We start from the raw sequence: 22,464 nt of genomic DNA on the forward strand, positions 1-22,464 counted from the left end.
TCTGAGCTACTTAACAACCTACAAAGTAACGGTATGTATGTTGAAACTTTTGTTTTGTTTTGTAATGTTGACTTTTAATAAAGACTCTTTCTGTTTTTATAGGTCACTGCCTCCAATGGAGTCTTGAAAAGCGAGCCATTCCAAGTGAAGATTAAAACTAGCTGTATGTGCCGATTTATTTTAAGATGCCATCTATGCACGTTTTTGCATGTTTTTGTCTTTGACACAAATGTTTGTTATTTTTTTAAGATAATGACAAAGCTCTCATTGGGTTCATGGTCTTCCTCATCATCCTCACCACCGTGGCTCTTCTTCTGGTTCTTTATAAGATCTACGTTCTGAAACGCAGAAAGTCCCAGTAAGGATGTTTCCTCCTGTGATGTTCAGTCAGTCCAGCACTTCAGCTGCTTTTGATCTTTATTCACTTTTAATTCCTATTTACAAGATAACTAACACCCACGTTACGCTTATTATTATTTATAGAGGTATTCATTTTACAGAGCAGGTGTACGTTGACATTTACCACTGTTATAACTTGTATTAAAGCTTTCTTTCCTTCTCGTACGTTACATCATGAAGATGTTTTTAAAACACCTTTTTTTATTGCAGTAGTTTGGGTGAGCGCATGATCCTGATCCAAACAGGAAGTGAGTACTTTTAAAGTATATCTGTGTTTGTTCTTAGTGATATTTATCCTTATTGTTTTTTTTTTTTATGTTTTGTGCCATGATTTTTTCATTGCATGTGGATGCAGTAACGTCTACAACCAATTTTTGGATTGAAATAACAATTGTATTCTCTTCTCTACTATTAAAATCAACAACTTGGCTGATCTAAAACGTTAGATCACATTGTGTTTTAAAAAGGCAACCAGCCCGACGTGGTGTGCAGAAACGTCTAGAAACGTGATGAGAATCAGTTAATTTAGTTGGAGATTTTCATCAGAACCCCATTCTCTTTTCTGCTGTAGATGAAGAGGAAAATCTGAAGACTGTGGAACCGATCGCTGCAGAAGTTCTGCTGGAAACCCACAAACGGAAGATGGCTGACGAAGCAAGAGTTTTCATGGATGAGTTTCAGGTATCATGTTGAATGTACAGGCTTTATTTCTATTAATAGCATTACTTAGTTTGAACAATGTTCAGTCAGGTCATCTGGACGTTTTTTTTTTGTTTGTTTTTTTTTTTGCTGAGACGTTTCATCCTTCATCCAAAGAACTTCTTCAATCTGAGGAGCCACCAAACAAACTGATTCCTGCAAACAGCATACTCCCAGAGTAGGAAAAAAAAGTTTGCTGGTGCTAAGATGGCTTCCAGGACCTGCCCTCTCCCCCATCAACTCCTCTGAGACAGTCATTCCAAAGTGGTTCAAAACACCAAAGTTCATGCTCAATAATCCAGGTATAAAATCCAACAATGTTCAGTCAGGTCATCTGGACCGTTTCTTTTTGCTGAGATGTTTCATCCTTCATCCAAAGGACTTCTTCAATCTGAGGGGCCATTGATTTTTCTGCTATGGAGTGTGCTGTTTGTGAGAATCAGTTTGTTTGGTGGCTCCTCAGATTGAATAAGTCCTTTGGATGAAGGATGGAACGTCTCAGCAAAATAGAAACCGTCCAGATCACCAGAATGAACATTTTTGGATTTTATACCTGGATTATTAAGCATGAACTTTGGTATTACTTAGTTTGTTTCCTTCTCACATTTCTTATTAGAATAATTCAGGTATGAACACAAATATCAGAATCAGAATAAGCTTTATTATCATTGTACAGAAATACAGTGAGATTATGTTCGTACAGTCGTCCGAAAGATGGGCGGAGTGCACGTTGCCCCTTATCTTTTTTCAGAACACTTTTTATATAGAAAATAGGGGAAAAGGCCATGAGGATAGGATAGTGGTATTACAAAAAAAAGATCCTCTTCACATCTTGTCCTTATCAGGACATGGTTTGAGACATCAAAAAACTCTACCAGCAAGCACAATTATAAACACATTACATATGCATGTGACGACAAGACACTGAGGTTTGTCCATGAAGCACTTCCAGATAGTCCATAATCCTGATAAGTGTCATGGTTTGAGGTTAGGAGCGAACCCAGAGTGCAGAACAGGGACTCAACTCGGCAGATATACAAAAATAGGCTTTTAATGAGAAATAAAAGTACAAAATAAACAAGCTGACGGGGCAGCAAAACTTACATGAACTAGGAAGGAGGCACGGGGAACTCAGGAGACACGAGAGACACAGGGAACTCGAGGGACCAGGAAGACTCAGGGAAAGACTCAGGAGACCCAAGGAAAATAACCAACGAAGACGACCCGACGAAGAACAAGACAGAATAGGACGGCTTAAATACAGGGACAAGACGAGACATGATGACAAACAGCTGGGACGAGACACAGGTGGCAACAATGGAAACTAATGAGGAAGCACGAGGGAAACAGACACAAACCGGGCCACAGAAAAGTACCATCCTTACAATAAGATGTTGGTGTCAGCCGGTACAGCTCTGATAAGCAATTAACAGGAGGTCTTGGGTGTGTGTGTGTGTGTGGGGGGGGGGGTCGATAGACAGAGCTTTTCCTTAATTTACACATATCCTATGAGAAATTTGATAAGTCGCCTGCTTCGAGGCCAAACGGGGTAGTCAGATTCAGATAAGCCACAATTGTTGATTTTTTTTTCAAGCAGACTGCCTTCTTCTTGTCAGCCTTGAGTTCTGCTGGTACTTTTGATCCAAAATGGCCAGATTTGTGGGCATTCCAACGGTCCGTGCTTATGAGCCCCCTCCAAGGTCGTCCCCAACATGCTGGCGAGTCCCAGAAGCCGTTTTTGCATGACCAAAACTGCTGCTGCCATCTTCTTCAATAGCCGATAACATAGGAATCGGCCAATGCCAAAAAAGCAGAAACCCTGTTGTCATGATTCCAATAATATTCGTAAGCAGTAGTGATTTACTCAATACCCAGATAATCAGTGACCAAAAAGAGCAACTTCAAGACCAGGGAATAATTAACAGTGTTTATTTACAAAGTGAAATCAACAGTTGACTGCAACTCAGCTGGGAGGGACTGGAACCCTGAAGAGTAAGGACAAGAGCTAAGATGATGGTTTGTATCCTTGAAGATGGTTCAAGATTTGTTTGTCTCTTACTGTTGGAGAAAGGGTTCCTCACATGGGTGAGGGTCCAAAAGTTCCAGTAGTCACAAACGAGGAGGTCCCAGAAAGGTTGCATTGATCGGTGGGCAGGTGGTGGAAGGCAAGGAACAACTGGAGGAATCACGAGGAGCCTTAACGATGAAACCAGGAAGATGCAAGGCACAGGAGGAACTCAGGAATCGAAGCTGAAACATGTGAGAAACAAGCTTTAGTCTTTAGAAAACTCAAGGAGTGGTAAAGTGGCCAGGAACACAACTACTGGTAGGCAGACAATACACCAGCGTCGAAGTGTAGTCATCAACTGCCACAGCTCATTAGAATGGTCCACAGGTGTGAGCTTGTTGGTGCCATCTGGTGTTGAAGAGCTGCAGAGAAAAACTGGAACTCCTACATAACCTGGTTTAATAACATCATATTTTATTTGTTTCAGAGTATACCCAGGATTTTCTCAAGATACACAGTGAAAGAGGCTAAGCAGACCTGCAACGCCCTCAAGAACCGCTATGTGGACATCCTGCCATGTGAGTATGATGGGTGGATGCTACTATCACTATTTGAACCAACCTGTGGACTGTAAGTCTGAGAATTCATTACCGTACTTTGAAACTGCACTCACACCAAAATGCCTTGATTTACTCAAACCTTTAATTATTCACTCCAGAAAGAGTAAATTACAGCAGGACTTTAACTATGTGAGTCATTAAACCTGTTTTTGTGGGATATTTGTTTTTAATTCACCCGCAACTAGATGATTATAACCGTGTTCAGCTGACCACAGGAAACGGATCGGCGGGATGTGACTACATTAACGCCAGCTTCATCGACGTGTGTTAATATTTCTTTTTAATATAAGTATTGTTACATGTGTTGTTTATCAAAATTAAAGGCTGTGATGTTTGCAATTTTTCCTTGACTGAAGAAATCTAAGTGAACATCTCTTTTCTTCTTCCCCCCAGGGGTACAAAGAACCCAAAAAGTACATTGCAGCTCAGGGTAAAGTCATGGTCTTAGATATTTCACACACTTGGTGCAGCTGCAAACACTATTATTTCACACTGAGTCTGTGTGTTTCCTGTAGGGCCAAAGGAAGAAACTTTGTGTGATTTCTGGAGGATGATCTGGGAGCAGCAGTCATCTATTATCGTCATGGTAACCCGCTGCGAAGAAGGAAACAGGGTAATAACTCAATCTAGATCAAAGTCACAGCCCAAGTTGTTTTTAAAAATTAATAAACTGATACTCAAGCATCTCATTAAAATGTAAATTACATGTGTTTTTATACACACACACAAAAAACCCACATTTGCTTCTGTAGTGAAAATAGTGAGCAGGTGGAAGAAAGTCTGGAGAAGTCTAATGTTAAAACCTTATTATAATGTGTCATGTTTTGTTTTTATTTTTATTATTACTGTGTTGTTCGCAGCCCAAGTGTGCTCAGTACTGGCCCTCTCCAGAACGTGAGACTGAGATCTATGAGGAATTCATAGTGAAGCTGACCTCAGAGGACTACTGTCCCGACTACATCATCCGCCATCTGAGCCTGATTAACGTGAGTCTGAATCAATAACTTTAACGGATAGAAGAAGAAAAAAGTGTGCATTTACGATTGAGTCCACGCCCAGAGAGTTCATATTTATAGATCTGCGGGGGTGTTTGTGGGATTTCCTGCAGAAGAGAGAGAAGAACTCAGAGAGGGAAGTGACTCACATCCAGTTCATAAGCTGGCCCGACCACGGCATCCCAGGAGACCCACACCTCCTCCTCAAACTGAGGCGACGCGTCAACGCTTTCAAGAATTTCTTCAGTGGTCCCATCGTCGTACACTGCAGGCACGCAAAACTTCTCATCTAAACTCATTCCACTCCCATCCAGGGATGATTTGTTTGATCTACATCCCCTCATTAGATTATTGTTCAGCATCATTGGTTCATAGCTATATCATTACTCTTTACGCTAAATATTTTGAACCAATCAGCAAGTTGCTTCTGCTTCTACTTTTTGATGCTCCACTGCATCTTTACGTATCAACAGTCTATCCCTTTGTTTCTGTGCAGCGCGGGAGTGGGCAGGACTGGTACCTACATCAGTATCGATGCCATGATGGAGGGTCTGGAAGCAGAAGGCAGAGTGGACATCTACGGTTATATTGTCAGACTCCGCAGACAAAGATGTCTTATGGTTCAAGTAGAGGTAAAAAAAAAAAATAAATACACATATGCATGTGAACAGGGAGATTTTACAAATATTCACTTCAAATGCAATTGACTTTATTTGTAAAGTGCTTTTAAAACAACCAAAGTTGACTAAAATACTATAAAGCTGATCATTAAAATCAAAATGACACAAACCCAATTAAACAATTAAAACAATTTGTTTATTAAAGCAAATCATAGAGAATATAAAAGCAAAGCAGAAGAAAAATACATGCATGCTAATGTGTTTGCAGCATTTTTCCTTGAATGTAGACTCGTACTCCATAAATAACCTGTGCAGATTGTGGGAAATGTCTGTGTTGACTAAAAACTGAATTTTTTCACGATTGATTACATTTGACATCGGTTGCACCATCATTTAATGATGTTTATATTATATTTATAGGTTACCTGACGGCTGATTTGACCTTTCAGAGGTGTGAAAGTGAAAGCTGCAAAGCTTAAACTCGTGCTCTGTATCTGGTTATCCATTTGTTTTAACATTGTAATTTGTTTAGGCGTGTATGATTGGCACAACAAACATTTTTATTCTTTTGTGCTTAATGTGACTAAATTTAGTCCAATCAAAAATCAGACCTTTAGCAAACAAACCAGTGCTTTGTTGTGTGAACTGTCCGCTGGCTCTTTGTGTACTGATAAAAAGTGTGTGTTCTTGTGCAGGCCCAATACATCCTGATCCACCAGGCCCTGCTGGAGCACAACCTGTTTGGAGAGACGGAGATCCACCTGTCGGAGCTGCACGGCATGCTGAGCACGCTCAGAGAGAAGAACTCGGATGGAGAGCCCACGTTAATGGAGGACGAGTTTGAGGTAGGGTTTCTTTTTATTACTTTTATATTTTATGACAGCTGTTTGTCTGAGACAGAAAATAAATAAACGTGGCAGTTATTTTGCTTTGACCAAAGGAAAAAAAAAAATCACATTCTACATATTTTCTAATAAATACAACTCATATTTAATTACTGCACCACATTTATTCTCTTTTTTACATTATAGACCATTTTTTTCTGATTGTGTTTTTTAAATAATCCATAATCTTCTACTGCAGAAACTCCATTCCATTAAAAACTGGAAGACGAGTAACGTAGGTGTCACCGAAGAAAACAAGAAGAAGAACCGCTGTTCTTCTGTCATCCCATGTGAGAACATCCACCCCTCTGTCCGTGCCTGTTTACAGCATTTACTACAAATATATTTAATTAGAGCCCGTGTCTCTTTTTAATCTGCATCAAACCTCAGTTGACTACAACCGGGTGCTGCTGAGGCTGGACGAAGGACGCAGTCAGGACAGTGACCCTGATGAAGAGGAAGAGGATGAGTCATCAGATGAGGATGAGGATGAGGAAGAGGCCACGAGATACATCAATGCCACCCACATTACGGTATGACTGTATGGTGCGCTGTTTGTAAAGTTGCACCAGTTAAAAATTAACAGCAATATTTTGGTTTATTTAGACTTTCATAAGAAAAAAAAGTTTTATTTTTCAAAGTCATATTTTCACCATGTTATTTATACATTTATAAATGTCATAGTTCCAAACTAAATATTTAATTTACAAGCTAAATATTTAGTTTACAAACTAAATACATAACTTGCAAGTTAAATATGTTAAATATTTAACTTGCAAGCTAAATATTTAGCTCCACGCTAAATATTTCATTTACAAACTATATGATTATGTTCAAGCTAAATGTTTAATTTACAAACTAAATATTTAGCTTGCAAGTTAGGTGTAAATTAAGTATTTGATTTCCAAGCTAAATATTTATTTTCAAAACTAAACATTTAATTTCTAAGCTAAACATTTAATTCCTAAACTAAATATTTAATAAGCAAATTAAATATTTAGCTCGGACCTAAGTATTTATTTTCCAAGCTAAACGTTTAATTTCCAAATAAACATTTAATTTGCTAACTAAATATTTTGCTCAGACCTACATATTTAACTTGGTTTACTTGGTAAACTAAAAATTTACCTTGTAAAATAAATATTTAGCTTGGAACTATGACATTTATAAATAAATGTATGAATAATGTGGTGAAAATATGACTTTGAAAAAAAAACTTTTTTTTTATTATTTTTTTTTATAAAAGGCTAAATAACCCAAAATATTGCTGTTAATTTTTGATTGTGTAACTTTACAAACGGCACCCCATATACTCCCCTCATTCTTTAAGCTTTTTTGCAAGTATTTATCCAAAGTTAAAAAGAGTGTTTCTGATAAATTCTTAGGAGGATTCTGGTTATATATCATTTTGATAAAAACGCTTATCATAACTTTAAATATGTGAGTTTTTATTTGTTTGTGCTTGATATAGCAATAGATAAATGGTTGTTTTTCTTCCACACAGGGTTACTGGGAGCTATGCAGCCTGATCGCAGCTCAGAATCCACTGCCGAACACCTTTGCTGATTTCTGGTCGATGGTTTACCAGAAGAAAGCATCAACTATAGTCATGCTTTCTGAGAACAAAGAGGTACTAAATGACATGCACTTCTACTACTGCATGCTTGTAAATACTTTGGGGACATTTAAAGTTTGTTTTCTTGTGTCTCCTGTTGCTGACAGGACAGTGAACCTGTGTACTGGAGTAAAGACAAGGAGACCTTTGGGGACTTTGAGGTGGAAGTGACGAGTACGGAAACCTCTCCGATTTTCATCTCCCGCAAGATGCAGCTCCGTCACGTCAAGGTAAAATAATCAGCTCGTCACACGTTCCAGTCGTGAGTCTAATAAGACTCGTCTGAAGCCAATATCACGTCTCTCCCCAGAGAAAGGACAGTCGTCTGGTGAAACAGTTCCAGTTCCTGAAATGGGAGGACACGGGCCTGCCGGAGAAACCTCAGGAACTCATGGACATGATGAAAGACATTAGGCGCAACTGTGACGGCCAATCACAGAAAGGCATGCCCATTGTGGTCCACTGCAAGTAAGGACCCCCCCCGCCCCCCGCCCCAGGGATGAGACGTTAAAGAAGCAGCTTGCATTCATACAGAACTAATGCGTTTATTAAAAGAATTACAAAATGTGGTTTCTTATATATATATATGCAGTTCTGCTATTCTTTATCTTTATATCTTCAACTATCTTTAAGTTTGACAGAAAATATTAAAAATAAATGGGGGTTGCTGTATCAGTATCAGATAATAAAAGAGAGAACTGACTGTGTCCTGGTTGTAATGACTGTGTCTCTCCTCAGTGACGGCTCGGCCCGCTCAGGGGTTTTCTGTGCTCTGTGGAACCTGCTGGACAGCGCTGAGACCGAGAAACTGGTGGACGTTTTCCAAGTGGTCAAAACGCTACGTAAAGACAGAAACGGGATGTTCTCCAGCCTGGTAAGAAAGAGGAAGTGACACCTGCCAAAGCAACTTGTAACTGCAAAAACCACAGGAAAACATTTTATCTTATACCTTCCTGCATTTGTTTACATTTTATATTTGTTGGTACTAAAAGATCAGGACTTCACATGAAGGACACTTTTATCCAGTTACTGTAAAAACAACTCAGCCCCATGTTTTTCTACTCTGTGACGTCATACCTCTGAAAACTTTCCAGTTGAAGATGAAAATATCTGGGGAAGTTTTTGTGATTTTCCCGAACTAAACGTTATTCTTTAGTGTTTGAAGCAGGTTTTTTGCAGGTTTTTACAGCAAACACAAATAATAATAATTTATTCATTCACACAATAGTTTTCCTGTTTTCTTTACTTTTACATACAATCTTTGCAATCTAACTCCTTCTGCTTACTTTTGTGCTATTGCAGCCTTTGACATGTTAGCTTACTCGGGAGAGGGGGCACTATCATTATCAAAATATTGAACTTTATTTAAAAATCCTTCCTAAAAATACAGTAGGGTCTGTTCAATTCCTTTCAAGAATGTTGTTCCCTTTAAAATCTGTTTCAGTATATTGATATGTCTTATGCTATTTAGCTTTTAGCTGTCATTTTACAATTTTTAGCTTCTTACTAGCGTTTTAGCTACTTTGAATTTGTAGCTGGTCTTTTGCTTTCTTGGAGTTTTTAGCCAGCCTTTTACATTTTTAGCTTCTAATTAGACTTTATACTTAAACTTTTTCTAGTTTTGACCTTTAGTTACCTCTTTGCTACTTTAACTTTTAGTCAGCCAATTACTATTTTAGCTAACCTTTTACTAATTTTAGCTTTTAATTTTGCTACTTTTAACTTTAAGCAAGCCTTTTGCTACTTTTAGCTGACCTTTTGCAATTTTAGCTTTTAGGTTGCCTTTTGCTGCTGCAAGGCTAACCTTTTGCAGCGTTTACCTTTTGGCTTGTCATTTGCTACTTTTAGCTTCAAGCCTATTGCTACTTTTATCTAGCCTTTTGCAAGTTTTAGTCTTTAGTTAATATTTTGCTTCATTAACTCTTAGCCAGTTTATTACTACTTTTAGTTAACTTTTTGCTAATTTTAGCTTTTAGCCAACATTTAGCTACACTTAGCTTCTAGCTACTGTTTTACTCTTTTTATTTTATTTTATTTTTTATTTAGCTTTATTTATCCAGGTAGTCTCATTGAGCCACGAGAACTTATTTTCAAGAGAGACCTGTTTAGGGAGCACATGGTGGGGGTTAAGGGCCTTGCTCATGGGCCCAGAGCGGGGCGAATGAGGGTGGTTTACTCCTTTTAGATTTTAGCTAGTATTTTTCTCAGGGCTTAATTTGTAAACTGATCGATGCTGGAACACAAATAGTGGGCACGTCGGCTGGGGGGGTCCTCCCCCAGATTTTTTTTTTATTAAAGTAGATGTAATTTCCTGCATTTTGGTGTATTTTAATGGGATGTTAAACATCTACGTTTACCTACATTTGTAAACACTCCGCTTCTGTCAAACATCCTCCACCCCCACTCCCCATTACTTGACAGTTCTGAGCCGACTCTTCGATGAATTCACTGTCCTGTTGTTCGACTCCACATATGAAACCTCCAGGCGCCTCCTCCGTCTGTTCATTGTTGCTGCCTGTGGGCTCCTGCCCGCGTACGGCTGCCTGGTTCGCTCGGCACTCACCCCCACTACTCTTTCAGTGGGGGTGAGATTGTTTTAAGGGTAGAGGTGGAAATGCTACTTGAAGAGACATTATGTGATATTAAGAAGTCATAAGTGGCTGTTGTGTTTAAAATGAGTGTTTATGTCATTATTTTCAGTTTACATATCCACTATTAGTTTTATTTGTTCAAGGCAGTAATATTTGCTCATAACTTTACTATTAGTAAGCCTGAGAGTTACCAGAGCCAAGCAAATAGTTACTGAAACACGCCCTGTCAAAATAAGAGTTACTCAAATTAAGCCCTGATTTTGCTTCTTGGAGCCTTAACAACTCAGTTTCAGCTTCCTCATCAATTTCAACAGTCACACTTTTGCACAAAATATCACTGGGCAATTGTATCTGTGTCCATTTTAAATTTAAATTATACAAATGTGAGCACCAGTGAATGTTTAATGCCCTAAAAGCCTGAGCAGCATCCTGATGTCTTCTGTTCCCTGTTCATTGTCTCTCAGGAGCAGTATCAGTTCTTGTACAGCGCTCTGGGGGGCGCCTTCCCTGTGCAGAACGGGGAGGTGAAGGCTGCTGCAGCAGACTGCGTTCACATTGTGAATGAAACCGAAGCAGCCGAGCAGCCAGCCTGCACTACCAGCAGCGACCAGCAGGTGGAGGCAGAGAGCACCCCGCTGGTGGCGCAGGGTGAGAAAGAAACCAGACCAGAGGAGACCTGCTCCCCCACAGAGTCCACACAACTGGAGGAAACCAGCAATGGTCCCTCAGTCACTGTGGGGGTCTGAGGCACCTAATGGGAACAAACGCTTCACTGCAATGCTTTTTATAAAAAAATATATTTTGAATGTACAAACAGTGTAAAGCTATCATGTTGCTTTGGTGAAAAGGTGCGTAGAATTTGATTAAATAGCCTATTTTCTGTTTATTTCCAAAAGTATGGTGTCAACTACTGTAACTTATAAATTATTTGTGAAGGAAGCATGAAAATATATAAAAAATAGTGTACTGGTTAAGTCTACCAAAACTGCTGTCATCAAACTGGGAACCTTAGATTTATTGTATTGTAAGAAACACCAAAGATATATCATTTAAATATAAAATACGTTGTTCTGTATTTTATTCTGCATAAATATTGGGTTTGAGTTGGTTTATATTCTCACTTCCTGCTATTGTTCACTTACATCTGATGTACATTTTAAATTTGGTTCAGAGTTTATCCTGCAGCCTTGTACCTTCAGTCAAAATAAAACTATGGAAGAGGTGTACTTATACAGAGTATTATTTCATGTGCTGTCACTCAGCTGTTGTATTTGTGGGTGAACTCACACTGGAGACTTACACCAGCTCAATACTGTCAATTTAATATTGTCACGAAAAGTGTGTAAAATCAAAAACACAAAAACCAAAGCTAAAAAATAAAATTTACAACATGTAACCATTTGCTTTGAATGATCGTTTTAAATCGGCAGTTTGTGACTGTTGAAGGCAAACGAAATGTAAGACACAACAAATAAAACAGTTCAGGACAAGTTGAATCAGTCATGATTTTTCTGATTAAACTTGCATTTTTAAATAATTTGATTATTTTTTGCTAAATTTTGTTTAAACTCTAAAATTCGCTGGGTTTTTTTATATCTTGTGTGATTCCTTGTGTATGTCCTTTTGTATTGAAACTCTGGCACAACAATTTCCTGTGGGAATGTTTTATCTTAACTTATTTTAAAAGAAACTCTAAAAACAAAGTACAAAAAGTATATATTGTTATATACCAAAAAAAAATAAATCAAATTCTGAACAATTGAAAATTTTGATCGTCTTCACAATCAGCAGCTTATCAGTTTAAGGTCGTAGAATCTGGAAAGGTTTGCACGAGTTACAAAAATTTGAACACCTGCAGAGAATTGAACAGGACTGCAGGACAGATATATTTAATATTTATATATTAAAAATGATTGCGCAAACAAACTATACTGGAATAAAAACCTAAATGTTTTCTCTCAACAATTAAATTACACCAGTTTTTTAATGCAAAAATAAGCTAAAATCGCTGAATTATTAAAATTATGGTTTTATTTTCTGTTTCCCTGAAATGCTACACGTATATGACTTATGCCATAAAAATAATTAGATAATTTTACACTTTCTTGAGCCTGGGAACAGTTTGAGTTAAACTGTGCTGGTATTTCTCCAGATGCATCAGCAAACCTTTGCATGGTTTTAACATGAGTTTAATGTTTTTAGACGAGGTTTGGAGGCATCGATGAGCTTGAACTAAATTTAGCAATGATCGCTTGACTGAGCATCATTTAAGGAAGCAGCAGATTTACTTTCACTTCTGTCCTGAGCAGCACTTAATCAGATTTCTTCTTTTTCAGCTTGATGAGTCACAACATTCATCTTGTCCCGCTGAACTCCAGGTGACACTTGTGTCCACGTCGCTGCAAGAAAAACAGCTTTTCTTTTTATAAGTTTCTGTTGCGCTGTGCAAACTGGACTGTTTCATTTACTCTCCTTACGTGTCTGTTATCTTGAAACCGCAACACTTACAAAAAGTGAGATTTATTTTAAAAAAATTAAAAAAGTCCAGCTACAAAACACACCTCATCATCCAAGCAGTCTGCCACAGATTCATGACAAAAATGTTCGACTTTATAAGCTACTTTAGTCCCAGTCCCGTGATAAACATCATCTCCTTCACTGTTTGGCTGATTTTCCATCGTTTCGTGGCTGAGTTCCTTTTTCTTGTTCTCTCAGTGAACAACCACATCGGCCTCTGATGTGTTTGAGACACCTGTGAGCTCAAAACTCACCTTTCTTCCGTTTCTGTCGGTGACATTTAGTAACTAAGTGCTTCTGAACTCGGCGGAGTGTTTCCACCTTCAAACGACCATCAGACCAGCTCAGGTAGACTGACTTGTTCGGCTCGTCGTCAGGTTCTGCAGCTCAAACCCACTCGGCTGTTCAGGAAGTGCCCGAGCTGTGACTTCCTGTGATCTGAATCAACTTGAACCTTCAGTTATCTTTAATCTGACTCGGTTTGGTTACGTTTGTCTGGCAGATGCAGGCCGGACCTTGGTAGACTCAGATGTGACCCGGTTGTTTTCGATCTGAGCTTTGGCTGTTTCTGGACGGGTTTTGGGCTCTTTTTTGGGTGGTGGAAGGACGGCCGGTTCCCAGAGGAAGAACTCGTGCAGGAGTGTGTTGACGGCCTCGGGACACTCCAACATGACCATGTGACTGCCGTCCTCCAAGACCTTCAGGAACGCCATGAGAAGAATCTGACAAGAGAGATGCTTCATGAAAGTAAACAAAGTTACATTTACTCTTTTTATAGCGGCTTCAAATGTTATCAGCCCATTAAATGACCGTTATTAGTTATCAGCCCCTTCAGACTGTCCCTCCTGTACCTCCTAGTAGGTTTACAGGAATGTTCTTATCGCTGATAATATGCAGCTTCGCCCGCGTGTAAAACTGGAAGCTTTTGTTTGTTAGCTTTATTTAACCCTTTTCCTAAACCTAACCTTACACCTGACCCTAAACTTAACCCCCTGACCCTATTATCAGCGATAAGAACGTACCTTTAAACCTAATAGGAGACAGGAGGGACGGTCTAAACGCAACCTGAGGACGATAACAACTAATAACGTCCATTTAATGGTTGATAACATTCAAAGCAGGTGCTTTTTACCAACTGTAACCAGATTGTTTCCTCTGTTGGAACTGGGAGTCCTCACCTCTGCCATCCGCTGATCCTCCTCAACAGGGACGAACTTGTCGTGCATGCCGTGAACGAGCAGGACGGGCACCGTGAGCTCAGCGTGGTAAACCTCGTCCCCCTCGGGCCAGTACTGTCCGCTCATCATGGCACGCAACACGAACGACGACACATTGAAGGCATTGTTCTCCCTCAGCAGCTGCTTCTCCTTGGCGCCCTGCCGAGCGAAGCCAGCCCTGCAGAGACAGAGATTCATCTGAGGTGCACAGGAACAAACGGAGCCTGGAGATGAACTGATCCAGCCTGGAAGCTTATGGACTTCAGAAACTGAGTGTTTGAATGTTTGATTTCTTACTTGAGGAAGCTCCAGGCCAGCAGCGGGGAGAGGCAGTGAAGCACACAGGTGGGCAGGTTGAAGATGGAGCAGAGGCTGGGCTCCAAAGCTGTGGGTCCACCACCGTTGATCATCACCATCTTGTGGATCTGGTCTGGAAACTCGTGGGCCAGGAACGTGCAGAACGACACGCTGACCAATCAGAACAAGAAGCTGGTTACATCAATGACAGATTCTGAAACAGATGGACAATGTTTGATGATCGCTTTAATTCCAAAAGTCTGAATCTTAAACGTACCCGTACGAATGTCCTATGAGAATATTTCTCTTCTTTGCGTATCTCTTGAACATTAGTCTCATATCTTCAGCCAGGGCGTAGAACGTATACGCTGCAGCTATATGTGGAGCTGAGCTGGCCCCGTGCCCTGCCAAGTCCGGGGCAATCACCTCGTAACCAAGTCTGGAGAAAAAGTCCAGCTGGCTTCCCCAGATGTCCAGCGAACCCCCCACCCCGTGGATGAAGAACAGAGCCACGTCTGAGTGTGTCCCCCTGCAGGAGGAGATCCTCCTCTCGCAGTCGATCACCACGGTTCGTTTGGGTTTCCTCCTCCGTTTGCGGGGCTGTTGGGCCGGCTCGTTCTGTCCTGCAGCAGGTGCTGCTGCTCCTGATTCAGGAGCCGCCATGTTGTTTCCAGCTGTGACCAAGTCTGACCGGGCCTCAGGTATGCTGAGGGGCGGCGAGGAGTTCCGACTGTCTGTCAGTTCCACTTCCACTGTGCTGTTGGGCTCTGTGTCTCCATTCTGGCAGGTTTTCAGCTCTGCGCTCGCCCTCTCACCCAAGTTCTCGATGAACAGCTGTCCACTGCGGTAGACTGTGATTTTTCTCTTGCAGCTCACGATGCGACCCTGTGAGGGTTCCTCCACCACCGGACGGTCAGGGATGATGTGTCGAACACGCAGGAGCCGGCCCGGTTTCACCTCCACAAACTCGTAGCCATCTGCAGGTTCGGAGGTCTCCACAGGAACCACGGTGTTGGTTGATTTGGAGGCGAGGCAGCAGAGGAGGCCTTCAACAAAGCTGGTCAGCATGGCTGCCAGTCTGGAATACAATCACAGGTCAATAAAACACATTTAGTTTAGTAAACAACAATAAAACACAAACAAACAAGCCTCCCGTGTGCGTACACAGACATTAATAAGAGTCCGTGCTACAAGAATCATCAAAACTGTGTAAAACTAGAGAAATCACTGTGAAAATGTAGTGTGAATCATTATTGCAGAAGAACTTGTTGAAAAACAGCTGAAACTATCTAAAAAAAAAAAAACATTCTGAAATGTAGCCGAAATGGAAGAACAAGCCTAAATTAGCAGAAAAATGCAGCGAGAACACATTTGCTGAATTAGGTTTAAATAAGCAGAAATTAACACAAAAATTAGGAAATTTGTTTTTTAAAAAGCTGAAATTAGCACACACAACAAAAGAAGCTGAAAAGTAGCTGAAAAGGCAAAATGAAGCTTAACCTTCCAGAAGGAAGTGGAAAGAGCTGCAATGAGCTAAAAAATTGTGGAATTAGCTAAAAAAGCTAAAATTAGCATCAAAAGAGCTAAATGGTATGTGAAAGAGCAGAAAAAGCTGAAAACATAAGCTGAAATTAGCATAAAGAAGTTAATTAGGCTGAAAGTAGCAGAAATTAACATGAAAAACAAATGCATCACGGCAAAAACCAATGAAGACATGTTCCTTTTTTTAGTATTTTATATTGCTTTATAATGTAGCTGTTCTTGTTTCGTTTTTTTTTAATGATTCCTTCCATTTACTTTTCATTTTATATGCTTATTTTTAGGATTGTCTACTGTTGTCATCTGTGTTCTTTGTTTAAAACAGGTCTCTCTTGTAAATGAGTCCTCGAGGTTCAGTGAGACTAACCTGTATAAATAAAGGCTGATTTGAATTGACTCTGAAAACAGCTGAAATTTGCTAAAAAAAAAAAAAATACTAAAAAGAGAGAACAAGCTTAAATTATTAGAAGAAAGCAGACAGAACACATATTTGCTGAATTAGGTTCATATAAGCAGAAATGAGCATAAAAAGCAAAAATTAGCTAAAAAGAGCTGAAATTAGCACAAAAAAAACAGCAGAAAAGTAGCTAAAAAAGCAAAAGGAAGCTTAAATTATCAGACAGAAGTGGAGAGAGCTTTTGCTGGATAAGGAAGAAAAAAGTTGAAAAAAGTTCAAAAAATGTGGAATTAGCAGAAAAGGCTAAAACTAGTATAAACAGCTAAATAGTAGCTGAAATAGCGGGAAAAGCAGAAACTTGCAGAAATAAGCTGAAAGGAGCCTAATAAGCTTAAATTAACAGGAAGAAGTTCAAAGAAGCACAAAAATGTTGTAGATAGCAGAAATAATCTAAAAGTATCCAATAATGGTCAGTCAGGTCATCTGGACAGATCATCTGTCCAGGTCATCCCCAGAAAGCATCTTCTCACCAGCAAACTGGTTGGTCCACTAAAGGGGTGTACTGCTTAGTGGGGAAAACAGTTTAATTGGGGCTCCTCAGACTGATGAAGTCCTATGGATAGAGGGTGAAACGTCTTTCCACAAAAAAGAAACCGTCCAGACGACCTGACTGACCATTATCAGATGTTGTACCTGGATGATTGAGCATGAACTTTGAAATCTAGAAGGATCACAAAACAGCTGAAAAAGCAGCTGAAATTAGCTGAAAGTAGATGGAAAACAGTGTAAATTTGCACAAAGAAGCTGAAAGAAGCTGAACCAGAACAGCAGTAAAAGGCTGTAAACACATATAAAGATTTGAAGCTTTAAAATGAGCTCAATTCATTTTCTATGAGGAAAAAAGTGGCATGAAAGGCTATTTCAAAAAGCTAAAGTTGCACCAATACCAACAGTCATAGCAGGTTTGTCCTGAAAGAGCTGAAAATTTTGATACATGATTTGTTGAAATAGCACAAAAACTGTGGAACGAGAAAGATGCTGAAAGACGTAGTAAAGGACGTGGATGAATAAAATGAAAGCTCAGTCTGCTGAAACAGCAAATTTCTAATTCCCGGTTGAAGCTAAGTCAGAAATCAGATACAGACTTTTCAACATATGACCCACAAAATGACTTTGTGTTTTTTGGTATTCAAGCCAATTAAACAAATAATATTACCATAATTTTAAAACAAACATCAAGCGATATAGTATTAAACCCTTACATAACTCTACTTTTAATCTTTTGGAACAGTTTACAGTCATTTTTTTAAAGTTAATTACATTTCAGCAGATCATCTCAAGACCTCAAAGCTGACGTTTTACTCCACACAATGGGTTCCGACCCCAACTTTGAAAAACACGTTCTGCAAGCTGGCTCATAATTATCAGACATCCTGCCACAGTTAAACCCAACAACTCTCGTCTGAATATTTTTAGCTGTGTAAAATACTGATCATGTCAGTTTCAGAAAGTGTAAAGTTGTGCTTCAGTTTCTAGGCTTGACTTGCATCGTGTGTGCATAATAACTCAATATGTTTACTGTGGAGGCTTATATTAAAAAAGTATTTTATGTATTATCTTTATAAAGTACTGTACAACCATCAGCCACAAAACACTGACATGTTTCTGCTGAAGTATACTTAAAAAAAATGTGCAGCTTTTATTCTATATCGAGATGATTTTTAAAATGTCACATCATTCTGTTTAGAAAGTTAGGCTCTTTACATCCTGGCACCTGCTTACAATTCAAACCCTTGTGATTTTCTGAGCATCATTCCTCACCACAGGGATATTAATAGCCATGAACGATAATAGCTCTAAAGCTGTCCGCCATGTGAACCCTCCGGCCACAGCACTGCACCCCCACAGGACAAAGAAACAAGAAATTCACTGCGATTTAAAGTATAATTTGAGCATATTAATTAAAAAAGTAATGTCTAAACATAAAAGTTCATGTAGAAAACACCTGGAGAAGAAGCACTGGTTAAGTAATAACACTACTAAACCAGTGTAGTTGTTCAGACACATGGAGCTGAAATAAAGCTTTGGTTGTTTACTACAGCAGTCAGGTTTGGTCTGAAAGTCTCTGCTGGCAGCATTATCTTACCTTCCTGTTGCTCCCCTCCTCCCCACTTGAGGAGGGGATTAAACTCTAAGTCCACTCAACAAATCTGTCTATTTGCTGTCTTGATGAAAACCAGTGACATTGTGCTGCAGGTTGTATCCTCTGCAGGAGATGGTGCATCATTTTCTCATCGGTTGCTGCTTTCACTGGGACACAATGTAAACCATCAGCAGTCCTGCTTTGCTTTCATGCTCTTTCTGCTTACAGCTGCACATCCTCTGTCTCCGCAGTGTTGTTGTGTGGTACCCTGTGTGCTGACCGGAGGCTGTAAGGGTGACTCGTTCCCCTCTAAGAGCAGGGTGACATCAAGAGGCTACGTTTTATCAGCCGCAGTGTGAGAGAGGAGTTATACACAATTCTTTCTTCCTGGTTATTAGAGTCCTGTGCTGACAGCCTTCAGCTTTTCAAATAGGAGACTGCTTGTATTGTCTGATTCACAATATCCAACAAAAATATATGTTTCAAAAATATCTTTATATTGTGACAATAAGCAGAAATAATGTTGCTGGTCCAACTCGTGTCATTTTTATTGCATTTTGTTTGACACCTGGAGGCTGGGGTGATGGTTTTAACTGCATGTTTGTTCTGCAGTCACTTGTATTGCAAACCAGGAATCGTTTTCTGTGACTGGTCACATTTTCTTCAAACACATCTGTATTACATCATTAGACTCCATGATAACAAACTAATGGATACAGGCCACTCCATAAAATGCTAGGGATGTACGATATTATCAGCATGGTATCGGTATCGGCCGATATTAGCGATAAAGTTAAATATCAGCCATTCCATCAAAATAACTCACCGATATAAAAGGCTTCTGTTTTAAGTATATTTGTAATTTAATAAACTATCAAGTATTAATGCACTACTACTTATGTGCTTTTCACTTGTCACTTGTGAACAGGTTGAGTTTAGATTTGTGAAAAATTACAAATTTGCACTGTTCGAGTGTCGTCATCGTGTTAGATAGAGTATGTGTCATGAATAAATTTGACATTAAACATAATACAAGTTGAAGTGTTACATTATTATCAGTCCCCCTTTTCAGCATCTGCATTTGGTAGCAGGCCAAACAAAGACAAAGACCATGCGGAATAATCTAGTATTTTAATTCCACAGCAGAGAAAGCTGCAGTATGTATTATCTGTAATGTGTTATGTATCATCACTGTACATGTATGTTCCCATACAATGGCAAAATTGTTTCTCTGCATTTGACCCATCCGCCACTGGGTGGTGTGATGGGCAGTTATTGAAAGCACCCGGAGAGCATTTGGGGATACGGCGTGCTGCTCAGAGACACCACAAGATGTGCAATGACTGGGGGTCGTGCCTGGGACTTTCGGGTCCTGAGTCGGCTGCCCTGTAAGTAGGTCTAGGGAAAAAAAAAATTGGTATTGGTATCGATTATCGGCCAAATAAGTTTTAACATATTGGCATATTGGCTATTGACCAAAAATCCAATAGCGTGCATCCCTAGTTTTTGCCTGTTTGTGTAATTGTTTGTCTCTACATTTAGTTAAATGTCTCATGAGTCAAACAATATATTTTTTAATGAGACTATAGGAAAGTAGTCACTGCAGATTTACAACTCATTACCATTTGCAGTCAACCCTATTCAAGATGGCTGCCACAGCTAAGCAACTCTAACAAACATATTAATGTCTACAACCGAGCCATGTTTACAAATGCTGGGCTACCATTTGGTGTGGTAGTGGCTAAGCATTGTCCCTAACAAATGCTTCGAGCGCCACATATTTCACACTGTCTTCTTTCTTCTTCTTTCGGCTGCTCCTTTCTTCAGGGGACACCACAGTGAACTATGTTGCATGAAGACTTGGCAATTATTTTTACGCCGGATGTCCTTCCTGATGCAACCACAGACCACCGAGCTACCACAGCCCTCTGTGTGGAGCACAGAGCTGCTACCTAGGGCGCCCAGGGAAGCAGATTGTGGGGGTTAATGGCCTTGCTCAAGGGCCCAGGGTGGGGCAAATGAGGGTGGAGGCAGGTGTGGGTGTTTCATCTATCCCACCCACATTTTGATGTTGTCGGTACCTGGAGTTGAACCAGCGATCTTCCGATCACAGGCCCACCTTCTCCTCTGCACCATCACTCCCCATACTCCAGTATTTCACAATACTGTATGTTTGTTTGTTTAAAACATTGCCATTACCTGTTGGCATCAACCCCATCTGTCTGTTAGCAAAATATCAAAAAAAATAAAAATAAATAATAATATGACTGTAAATCTCGGAAAGTAATCATAAGACGTCAATTTTCAACCGATTAACTTCTGGAGTCAAATCAATTAAAAAAATAGCCACTAAGACAAAAATGAATATAACTCAGTTAATTTTACAAATATTGAGCTAAAACTTAGTGTGGTTGTAGCTGAGAGTCATTCACAGCACAAACCCTGAACACTTTTGCAAAATGTCCGTTACAAATTGGACTAGTTGGACTCAAAATAAGAGAAATTGTTTAAAATTATGCTCTAAAAGGTGAAATGCATTATTCCAGGGAAGCTTTAATTAATTAGAATTTTGCAAAGTTTATTACACCTGGAAAAGTCTATTGGTTGCAGACTTTGTTTTTATCTTTTCTCTTTTTCAGCCTCTTATTGAAAGCCAGTACTCTTAATTTGTGAGTGAGGAAGAGGAGCTATTTCTTTCCAACATAACACAGTAGCATAAGAATTTTCATCAAAAAATACAAGCAGCATAGTTTTATCTTCCAGATGTTTAAATTAAATTACAGAACATGAACACAGCTGTGATCCTTGCCTTTTTTCCCATTGTTTCTCTGCAGCATCTCATTACACAACACAGACACCGCGGTGAGACATCAAAACAATCTGAACAAGCTCATTTCTGATATAAATCCTGGCGTGAAAAGTCATTTTCAAACAGTCCATTTAGTCATTACATTATATACATATATATATATATTTATAATAAACAGTGCTTTCAATTATTTGTGCAACAAATTACATGAATAAACTACATTTTGTGTTTTACTTCATGTTGAAAATGTGAAAAGCTTTAAATTGTTGAGGATTCAAACAAAAAAACAAACTTTTAGAATGTAATTGTGTTTGTTTCTGTACAAAATGTGCCATTTGTGTCATTTTGGTTTAACTTAAAATAGTTCAAACTTTACATTTATTTTGCATTCACCTGAAGTAAGAGCACAGCAGATAACCGGACACCATTTTACGCAAAATATCTGTTCTTCCCATTAAAATGTAGCATTTTAAAGTCAGCGCCAGTGTTTTGTTTGTTTGTTTGTTTGTTTCAGCAGGTCACATTTAATCACTTAAACAGGCAGCCTAATGGTTGGTCTTTATCACAGATAATAATCACTGAATGCTTTACACATTCAGCTTAGGATAAAATGTAAATAAAATAAAGTTTGAAATAATAATTTTACACAAAATATAAAATAATCTATTGGTCTCCGTGAACACCGCTCTGCGAGGTGTAGCAACCTTCTTGTGTCTTGCAATAATCCTTAAATTATCTAAACCAAAATAAATAAAACAAATTTCCAGTCAAAGAAAATAACAGTTGAACGCTTACCTTTATCTAGGCTAAATCGTTCAAAACCTCCTTATATGAAATCAGTGCTGTTTTCTTACGAAGCATTGAAGAAGAGCTATAATCTGCAGCAGTCAATCCAATAATCTAATTTATCTGGATTCTGTTGTCCTTTCAGGCGCCACCGTGTGGCGGCCTGCCTGCACCAGCAGGTGTTTCTGAAGGCCACAGGTAGATCTAGATATCTGAGCGGAGCTCCGGTCCTTTCATTTGGCCCTGGTGACCCTCTGGAACTCTTTGGCTGAGTGATTTTATTTCATCTGTGTTGATGTGACTGAACCTCCTGCAGCCTCCTGTCAGT

The 22,464-nt window shown here is 39.3% G+C and overlaps 2 protein-coding genes across 2 annotated transcripts in view; one reads left to right on the plus strand and one right to left on the minus strand.

The window, feature by feature from the left end:
* The window catches only part of ptprc (protein tyrosine phosphatase receptor type C), a 29,984-nt gene extending 18,807 nt beyond the window's left edge, over positions 1 to 11,177 (plus strand). The window contains exons 11-30 of the mRNA XM_037697836.1: positions 7 to 31; positions 103 to 163; positions 250 to 358; positions 610 to 647; positions 971 to 1,080; positions 3,594 to 3,684; positions 3,912 to 3,988; positions 4,120 to 4,156; positions 4,242 to 4,339; positions 4,587 to 4,712; positions 4,835 to 4,992; positions 5,218 to 5,353; positions 6,037 to 6,186; positions 6,425 to 6,515; positions 6,616 to 6,758; positions 7,730 to 7,855; positions 7,948 to 8,070; positions 8,151 to 8,308; positions 8,579 to 8,714; positions 10,896 to 11,177. Coding sequence (XP_037553764.1) covers positions 7 to 31; positions 103 to 163; positions 250 to 358; positions 610 to 647; positions 971 to 1,080; positions 3,594 to 3,684; positions 3,912 to 3,988; positions 4,120 to 4,156; positions 4,242 to 4,339; positions 4,587 to 4,712; positions 4,835 to 4,992; positions 5,218 to 5,353; positions 6,037 to 6,186; positions 6,425 to 6,515; positions 6,616 to 6,758; positions 7,730 to 7,855; positions 7,948 to 8,070; positions 8,151 to 8,308; positions 8,579 to 8,714; positions 10,896 to 11,177 — 2,275 coding nt within the window. The remainder of the gene's footprint in view (positions 1 to 6; positions 32 to 102; positions 164 to 249; positions 359 to 609; positions 648 to 970; positions 1,081 to 3,593; positions 3,685 to 3,911; positions 3,989 to 4,119; positions 4,157 to 4,241; positions 4,340 to 4,586; positions 4,713 to 4,834; positions 4,993 to 5,217; positions 5,354 to 6,036; positions 6,187 to 6,424; positions 6,516 to 6,615; positions 6,759 to 7,729; positions 7,856 to 7,947; positions 8,071 to 8,150; positions 8,309 to 8,578; positions 8,715 to 10,895) is intronic.
* Positions 11,178 to 13,433: 2,256 nt separating this feature from the next.
* Positions 13,434 to 22,210, minus strand: abhd8b (abhydrolase domain containing 8b). Its single transcript, XM_037674514.1, has 5 exons — positions 22,146 to 22,210; positions 14,740 to 15,540; positions 14,463 to 14,633; positions 14,127 to 14,343; positions 13,434 to 13,670 (listed from the first exon to the last, which is right to left on the minus strand). The coding sequence occupies exons 2-5, from the start codon at positions 15,528 to 15,530 to the stop codon at positions 13,434 to 13,436; spliced, it is 1,416 nt and encodes a 471-aa protein (XP_037530442.1). The 5' UTR covers positions 15,531 to 15,540; positions 22,146 to 22,210.
* Between the last annotated feature and the right edge of the window lie 254 nt (positions 22,211 to 22,464).

Source organism: Nematolebias whitei, chromosome 3 (genome assembly GCF_014905685.2).
Source record: "Nematolebias whitei isolate Nwh7 chromosome 3, NemWhi1, whole genome shotgun sequence".
Classification (NCBI taxonomy): Eukaryota; Metazoa; Chordata; class Actinopteri; order Cyprinodontiformes; family Rivulidae; genus Nematolebias; species Nematolebias whitei.